The following is a 9,369-nucleotide window of genomic DNA, read 5'->3' as shown; positions in this document are numbered from 1 at the left end:
CTCCCTTCCCCCATAAGTGCTTACGTAATTTGTGTACGACCCCATAGTATCAAGAAAGATAGCATTAGCATTTTCATTAACATTGAGTAATTCGTACAAATTCGTAGGTGATACAAGCCTGGACTATTGTATGAGAGTAGCATCTCTTTCATCCAATATCACAGATATTGATTTGGGACTAATCACTATCCCTAAGATGAATTTAGATGAATCATTGCACTCTCAAATAGTCAAGATCTGTCCCAGCCACGTCCTTGCTGCTTAGGAAGGAAAAGATTGATTAGTATGGACACCTACTTAAGAAAGATGCAGAGAACTCTATACGATCTCTCATAGGTGCCACGGGAGGTATTTTGGAATTGTTAGTATGGAAGATTGTAACAGTAGAAAACGTACTGAAACAACGTGAAACCAGAAAGAACTAAGATAGAAATACAAACATCCTGCTTATAAGGCAGAAGCGGTAGCCACTAGACCACCGAGCTCATCTCGGATGGATTTAATTAGGTTTGTCATCAAAAATAAAAACAAATGCAAATAAAATATAATGACTGAATTTATTAATTTCGTTAATAACCAACAACATCTCCACCTTTTCGAAAATCGGCATTAGCATAAATACCCGTTTTATTTTGTGCTATACCACAAACAATGGATCCTCGCTCTCGATACCGCACGGTCTTATGGCCTTTCGCTTCAAGTCCTAATAAAACGCCCTGAAAATGTAAATGATAATTGATTCAATAAACTATTAACTGTAAACTATAAAAACCTCAGCTTTCATGATAAAAATATTGCACTTGAAGATTTTCAATTTCGAGATGAAGGATATTGGTCTAATGATAATGATCCTTGACATGAGAAAAGGTTCAACCACCAGGTTTATGTTTTGCTAATAAAAAACATTTACAATTACAATCATGGTAAGATTAGGTATTTGGTCGTCACAGTGATAATAAGACCTATCACGGCGGATCGACCTGAGAAGTGCACTCCGATGCAATTTGGTTAATGCTTGGGATGACCCATCAATTAATTATCGCAAAAAATTGTCAATTAATCTATATAAAATGAATTTCTGTCTTTCTAAACCTTAAAGATTCCGAAACTACTGAACCGATCGGCGTGAAAATTTGTATACAGAGGTACAATACACTGGAGTGTATTTTCAGTGCGCGTGTTCCTGCGGTTTTGGCGTGCATTTTTTTGACATTTAGAAAATTCAAATATCCTTCTATTAGTTACACTTACTTCGTAAAGATTATAAAATCGTTTAGATAGTAAAGTAGAGAGTAGGTCAACACTGCTTATCTGTTGTAAGTATGCTTACCTCCAAGTTACCAAATTCATATTGCAGTGCCATCGGAATTAATTGATGGTGTATCCGCGGAGAATCCACAGCTTGTTTGATATCGCAACCAAACCAAATGTATTTGATAATTGTCTGCAAAAGGGAAGAACAGTTTATTGACAAAATATGTAATGGTATCAAGTCACACGCATGAAAGCGCACAAAAATGTTTCATATGGAAATAGTTTCATATAAGTAGAGTTGTTTTATAATTATTTCCAACTGAAACATGTCTTTTCAGTCAACATACATACAAAAAACATTCATTCGAATCGAATCAATCGAAATTTTGAAACTCAAATACGACCAAATCAGCGCTGGTGTTATAATTATTTCCGGAATGAAGTAGTAGATTGTAAATCACAAATTCGATTAAACATAAAACGTGTTCAATGTAACATAAAATATGCTGCAACATCAAACATATTAAATGTAGAACATTTGTTGCATGCAACATAAGACACAGTGATTCGTACAGTACATTTTTGCTGCTATTATCATGTCACATTGCAATGAATGTATTACCCGCGAGTCGTTCGTAAATGTATCGCCCGTGAATATATCGCTATCTATTATGATGGTAGTGCAAAATGAATGTTCTGAGCAGTCATAAAAACTATGATGCTTATAGAAAAAGTAGATTAATAAAACATTTGTTTCGTTTGGCTGCTTTGGGGCCGCACACTACCTAAAGGCTTATGACGGGTGGGGTAAAAGCAGAAAATAATTTATAATGAAACAATTTTATATGGGGGAGGGGGTTCAAACCCCGGAGAATTCACTTACGAACTGAGTGTATCGTTATTTTATATCCCGAGTAAGATTTCTCAAAACAATAAATCGTCAAAAGATGAGACAATTCTTATATATTTAAGAGCTATTGCTGCTCTAAAAAAAGAACGTTTTTACAGGCTTAAAAAAATTTATTAAATAATTTAACATCTCAACTCTTCGAGCCAGATATATTTTTATCTGTTTTTGATTAGGGGAACGGTTCGGCACTTCATCATATATATGTAGCTCCTATTTCCATCCCATCAAAAACAAAGCAATGAAAAGGAATTTGATGTGTTTCCTATTTTTGTGATTTTTTTCACCAGTGAGCACGCGTGTTAGTAAAAATAAGCGACGAGATTGGTGCTTTATTTCTTTGTTTTGCGATAAGATGACTATATGTTCAGTGGGATGGATAACGGAACAGTTCTCTTATTTATTTATCAGACTAAGGCCGGAGTGGCCTGTGCTGCACATAAAAGTCTTCTCCATTCTGCTCGGTCCATGGCTGCACTTCACCAACCACGCAGTTTGCGGAGGGTCCGCAAATCGTCCTCCACCTGATCGATCCACCTTGCCCGCTGTGCCTCTTGTTCCCGTCGGATCGTTGTCGAGAACCATTTTCACCGGATTACTGTCCGACATTCTGGTCACGTCTCCACGCTCAGCAATGAGTATTGACAAAAACAAGAGGAAGGGGGAGTCTCTGAATTCTCCACTTCCTTCAAAGAAACAAGGTTTCAAGACCGTCCTGCCTAAGCGCGGAAAAAATAGAAGGAAGCTGGAGACTTCAGATATTCCTTTTAAATCTAATGTTGACATTGTTTCTTCTCCTATCGAACTGAGCAATCAGTTCGATTTGATTAATGATGAAATTGAGCAAATCGAATCTACCTTTAGCCCAGGTGATTCGATTCATGCGAAGAAACAAAGGATTCCGCCAATTGTGGTATCTGTTGCCGAGTTTTCTGGCTTTCGGAATGAAATCTTGAGTAACCTTCAGGGGATCAAGGTTTCATTTCAGATTGCTAGGAAGGGTGACTGCCGCGTTTTGCCGGGATCCTTTGACGATCGCAAACGTCTTCTTCAGTATTTAACTGAGAAGCGCCATACATTCTTCACATACGACGACAAAACTGAGCGATTGTTCAAAGTCGTCTTGAAAGGTCTCCCCAGTGATGACAAATCACTGGATGAGATTAAAATTGAAATTTCTCAATTACTTGGATTTTCACCAGTCCAAGTAATTAAGATGAAAAAGAAATCACACTCTGGTACTTCCCAGAGGGGCATTTCTCAAGAATTTCATTTAGTTCATTTTAACAAAAGTGAACTAAATAATATGAAAAGTTTGGAAAAGGCCTGTATTATGTCCCATGTCCGTGTTACATGGGAACATTTCCGCAAGCCTGGGGGAAATTTCCAAAACCCCACTCAGTGCCGTAAGTGCCAAAAGTGGGGTCATGGAACCAAACATTGTCACATGGATGCTAAATGCATGATTTGTGGTGGAACCTCTCACGCCAAGGACACATGTCCTGTGAGAGAAGATTCCAATAAATTTAAGTGCGCAAATTGTGGGGGCAATCATAAATCCAATTTCTGGGAATGCCCTTCACGCAAAAAAGTTTTGAATTCCCGTGCAAAATTGATGACGGGAAATTCCAATCGGATCCCAGATTCGACGGGTAGAAATTTTTCAAACGCAAATTTCGAAACCGGTTACCGGTCGAGCAATTCATACCCACCACAATTCACAAACAAATTTTGCCGCTCGTCAACGGGTAGCAAGCACTTCAGTAAATTCCAATTTTTCCAATGTACCTACGTATGCAAACATCGCTGCTGGTAGACAAAATTTCTCTTCTCAAAATGAGGTTTATACTCATGTCCCAACGGAAAATAACGGTCATGTTGCCGATTCAGGTAGCATGACTGCTTCTGATTTTGATTTTTTAACTGAACAATTGCATCACATGATTGATGCAATGTTCAAAGCAAATACCATTCCTGAAGCTGTTCAGGTTGGTATAAAGTACACACAAAAAATTGTTATCGGACTCCGTTTCAATGGATCCAAATAATTGTGTGAAAGTTCTAAATTGGAATGCCCGCTCTCTTAAGGGTAAGGAAGATGAATTATTCAACTTCCTAACAGTTCATAATGTGCATATTGCCATTATAACAGAAACTTATTTAAAACCAGGACTCTCCATTAAAAGAGATCCAAATTATTTTATCTACAGAAATGATCGTCTTGACAGCGCCTGTGGTGGGGTCGCCATTGTCATCAATAGACGTATCAAACATAAATTATTTTCTTCGTTCGAAACCAAAGTTTTTGAAACCTTGGGAGTTTCTGTCGAAACAAATTTTGGACAATTTTCCTTCATTGCAGCCTACTTGCCTTTTCAATGCAATGGGCAGCAAAAGAATTTGTTGAAAGCTGATCTTCAAATTCTGACTCGCAACAAATCAAAATTCTTCGTAATTGGTGACTACAATGCCAAACACCGTTCATGGAATAATGCTCAAAGCAATTCCAACGGCAAAATTTTATTTGATGATTGTTCTGCGGGATATTATTCTATTCAATATCCCAATGGACCAACTTGTTTTTCTTCCAGTCGAAATCCTTCTACAATTGATTTAGTTTTAACGGATTCGAGTCAGCTGTGTGGCCAATTGGTAACTCATGCTGACTTTGACTCTGATCACCTTCCTGTGACGTTTGAAATCTCACAAGAAGCCATTTATAATCCAATCAGCTCTACTTTTAATTATCATAGAGCTGATTGGGATGTATATAAAACGTATATCGATAGGAATTTTGATGTTGATATTCCTCTCGATACCAAAAGTGATATTGATAATGCTCTCGTATCTTTGACAAATTTAATTGTTGAAGCCAGAGGCATTGCAATTCCGAAATGTGAAATTAAATTCAACTCCATTATTATTGACGACGATCTTCAGCTACTGATCCGTCTTAAAAATGTGAGAAGAAGGCAATACCAAAGAACTCGCGATCCCGCGTTGAAAGTTATTTGGCGAGATTTGCTATTCTGAGAAATATCAACTTTGAGAATAATGTCTCGAAGTTGGATCCCAGTTCGAAACCCTTTTTGGAAATTAAAAAAAATCTTAAAAACCTCAAAAGCCAATTCCAGCGCTTAAAGAGGGAAATAAAATTTTATTAACAAATGGCGAAAAGGCTCAAAAACTTGCTCAGCAGTTCGAGAGTGCCCATAATTTTAGTCTAGGTCTCACTAGTCCAATTGAGGATCAGGTTATACGGAGCTTCGAAGACATTCTCAATCAAGAGAATGTTTTTGACCCTTCGTTGGGAACTAATTTGGATGAAGTGAGATCTATTACTAGAAAATTTTAAAATATGAAAGCCCCGGGTGATAATGGTATTTTCTACATACTTATCATAAAACTTCCTGAGAACTCTTTATCCTTTTTGGGTAATTTATTTGACAAATGTTTTCAATTGGCATACTTCACAGATAAATCGAAAACCGTCCAAGTTGTTCCCATTTTGAAGCCGGACAAAAATCCAGCTGAGGCTTCTAGTTATCGCCCAATCAGTTTGCTTTCTTCAATAAGCAAACTGTTTGAAAAGATTATTTTAAATAGAATGATGGTTCATATTAATGTCAATTCTATTTTTGCTGATGAGCAATTTGGTTTTCGCCATGGGCATTCAACCACCCATCAGTTATTAAGAGTAACGAATTTAATTCGGCTCAACAAATCTGAAGGATATTCGACTGGAGTTGCTCTTCTTGATATAGAGAAAGCATTTGACAGTGTTTGGCATAAAGGTTTGATTGTAAAATTGATGAATTTTAATTTTCCTCTGTACATCATTAAACTGATCCAAAATTATTTATCAGATCGCTCACTGCAGGTAAACTATCAGAATTCTAAATCTGATAGATTACCTATAAGGGCTGGTGTCCCCCAAGGCAGCATACTGGGGCCCATATTGTATAACATTTTTACTTCTGACTTACCTGATTTACCACCAGGGTGTCAAAAATCTTTGTTCGCAGATGACACAGGTCTCTCAGCCAAAGGGCGAAGCCTTCGTGTCATTTGTAGTAGATTGCAAAAAAGTTTGGATATTAGATTTAGAGATTTAGATTTAGAGAAAATTTTCTCCACTTACTTGCAAAAATGGAAAATTTCCCCAAATGCTTCCAAAACTTAGCTTATAATTTTCCCTCATAAGCCGAGAGCTTCTTATTTGAAACCTTCTAGCAGACATATTGTCACTATGAATAGGGTTCCAATTAATTGGTCTAGCGAAGCTAAATATTTAGGACTTCTGCTAGATCAAAAATTAACTTTTAAAAATCACATTGAAGGCCTTCAAGCCAAATGTAACAAATATATTAAGTGTCTATATCCACTTATAAACAGAAGATCAAAACTTTGTCTTAAGAACAAACTTTTGATTTACAAACAAATTTTTAGACCTGCCATGTTGTATGCTGTGCCAATATGGACTAGTTGCTGCAATACCAGAAAGAAGGCACTCCAGAGGATTCAAAATAAAATTTTGAAAATGATTCTAAAGTTGCCTCCGTGGTATAGTACCAATGAACTTCATAGAATTTCTAATATTGAGACATTGCAATAGATGTCCAACAAAATAATTTCCAATTTCAGACAAAAATCGTTGCAATCTTCTATTGCAACGATTAGCTCCTTGTATAAATTAGGTTAAGTTTAGTTTAAGTAGAAAACATTGTAATTCCTACATGGTTTAATTGAACCAGAGGAAATATCCTAACTGCCAGAGGCAATTGAAATGTATTAGTAATAACTAAAAGCGTAACATAGCAAATAAGGATGATAGTGTTAAGAAAACACGGAACACCTAGTCTAAGAGATGAATGCATGTAGTAGATAATTACCAAATAAAAAAAAGAAAAAAAAATAAGAAAAAAAATGAAAATATTCCTGGAATATCGCCGAATATGTCAAAAGGTAGTTTTGCCCCAGGGGTGCATATTACCCCAGTTACCCCTAACTCCACTAGCGGTGATGATGCCTTTCTCCAAACAATCGATGTTTCCCAATTATAATTGCCTATCTTAAGGCGATTACCGACGCTTGCTTTATACATAGATAAATGATTGAAACGTTTGATGATCAAAGTTACCCCAAATTGAAGAATCAAAAAACTCCACAAAAAAGATTTTAAAATTTGTCAATAGTCTAATACGTTCCACATGTAGGAGTACTCGTTTTAAAAATATGAGAAAAGCCACTTACGGAGGAAATAGGGTAAATCACTACTTGGGCCTATGGACACGATTCCCGGCTCACTGCACAGAAAACTAAGGATTTACACTTTTTGGAAGCCGTAGGTTTATGGTTGATAATTTAAAAAAAGTCTCCCATTTATATCGCACAATACTCAATATTTTTCAACCATTTATTTCACTCCTAATTGGTCCAATTATAGAAAATAAAAATGTGCATTCCGAACAATCACTCTCCGTTGCTACACCACTGAGCCGGAGTGAATCTTTCCACTTTTACAAAACGGTATTTTCATGTAAACACCTATCTGAAAATCGTCACAGTTCTTGATACAATCATTGCTGGAAGCTGTTTATCACCACATAATAAGTCTAAACTCACGCACTTTGATCTTTTCTATTAGTTCGTTTCACTAGAACTAACATAAACATATTAGAATACATTTAAAAATGTATCCTCAAACCGAACAAAAAATCACCTCGACCTAAGAACTTCTAGCCGCACCGTGCTGCCAGAAGGCCAGGAGTTTTTTTTCTAGTATGAACAAAATCCTTCAACGTTCATAGGAAAACTATCTAATTAGTTGACCGTATCATGTTATTTGTAATTCTCTCGATTTCAAAAAGTGACAAAAATATAGTTTTTAAGTGTTTGGAAGTAATTTAGATGAGTGAATATATCTTTTCAACCGAATAAAAATTATTATAAATAATACCATCTGGCATCATGTCGGCGTTGAACCTGCTTATTTTTGTTTACGTCGCATTTTCTACCGTCCCGAGAGAGAATGAGAGTAAGGTGTTGAGAGATTGAGCGAAATTTTGCTTAGGCCGGGAACCGGTTTGGAAGTGAGCCGGAAATGAAATCGCTATGACTGAAATTAGTGCTGGACCTCGTTAATTTAAATCAAATAAAAGCTTTTTCAAACGATGTTTACCAAGAAAAGCTATTTTAAGCAGAAGTGAACCCCATTGCAGTATTGCACGGCACACGAAATTTAGGAAAAGTTGCTTCCTGTCATAAATATCAATTAAATAATGCAGTCGCATGCATGTTAGGCCGGGAATGGGGTAAGAAACCCTATGTACAAAACAATTAAAAAAATTATCAACGTTTCCCCGGATTACGGCACTATAGATCGTGATAACAAAATGATGGATAGAAGCATAATTCGTAACCTGATAGCAGTTCAGGATAGCGATCCGTTTATTGATAATATGGTAATCACATATGCTGAAGTCGTAGTCAACGCTAGATGTCAGCTCAGATTTTTCATTGTTCATTCATCAAACGTCATCAGCACAAACAGCATACTTCTACTTCTACAGCATAAACACTTTCAAGGACACAGGTTATGGTCATATTTCTTGGAACTTTTTTTAAATTGGCCCTATTTGATTTTGAAGAAGATGCACGCCGAAAGAAGCTAATAAATCAATATCGATAATCCGTGAACGTGAATTTTAAAATAAACCTAAGAAACGGCTCAACTAAATCGATTTCTAGTGGGTTTTACTCGCGTGAAAGAAAAAAAAACATTTTGGATAAATTAGCGTATAAAACCTTGTAAACCGCTCATCTTTCTTAAATCTTTCACTTGCTATGTATATGCAAATCCAGTTTTCATAATGTTGTATTCGTAATATTATAATTATTGTTCATTTCGGGTGGCCAATACCCGGAAAATAGGAAATTAATTTTGATTAAACTTATAAATCCCGAAATCCGCGTAAAAAATGCACGAAAAGCGAGCTCAGTGATAATTAACTGTATTATTTTCAAATATTTAGCTCCATTGGTGATGCATTCATCACCTTCAAAATTATATTCCATTCGTTTCATTTGTGACACATATTATGTCGCATAGAAAAATGTCACGGTAGCTCATGACAATTTTTTCTGTCATACTACAATAATTTGTGTTACATGACCGTCACACATGCATCACGTGACCATCAACAGAT

General features: G+C 36.2%; 1 protein-coding gene across 2 annotated transcripts in view; it reads right to left on the bottom strand.

The window, feature by feature from the left end:
* Positions 1–538: 538 nt before the first annotated feature.
* The window catches only part of LOC134205290 (scoloptoxin SSD14-like), an 82,279-nt gene continuing 73,448 nt past the window's right edge, over positions 539–9,369 (bottom strand). For both annotated transcript variants that reach the window (XM_062680416.1, XM_062680415.1), the window contains exons 13-14: positions 1,331–1,444; positions 539–716 (exon numbers count right to left, since the gene is read on the bottom strand). In XM_062680416.1, the coding sequence (XP_062536400.1) occupies positions 570–716; positions 1,331–1,444 (261 nt within the window). In that variant the 3' untranslated portion in view covers positions 539–569. The remainder of the gene's footprint in view (positions 717–1,330; positions 1,445–9,369) is intronic.

This window comes from Armigeres subalbatus, chromosome 1 (assembly GCF_024139115.2).
Source record: "Armigeres subalbatus isolate Guangzhou_Male chromosome 1, GZ_Asu_2, whole genome shotgun sequence".
Taxonomy (NCBI): Eukaryota; Metazoa; Arthropoda; class Insecta; order Diptera; family Culicidae; genus Armigeres; species Armigeres subalbatus.
Note: the sequence above shows the minus strand (reverse complement) of the source record. Positions and strands in the feature narration are given on the sequence as shown.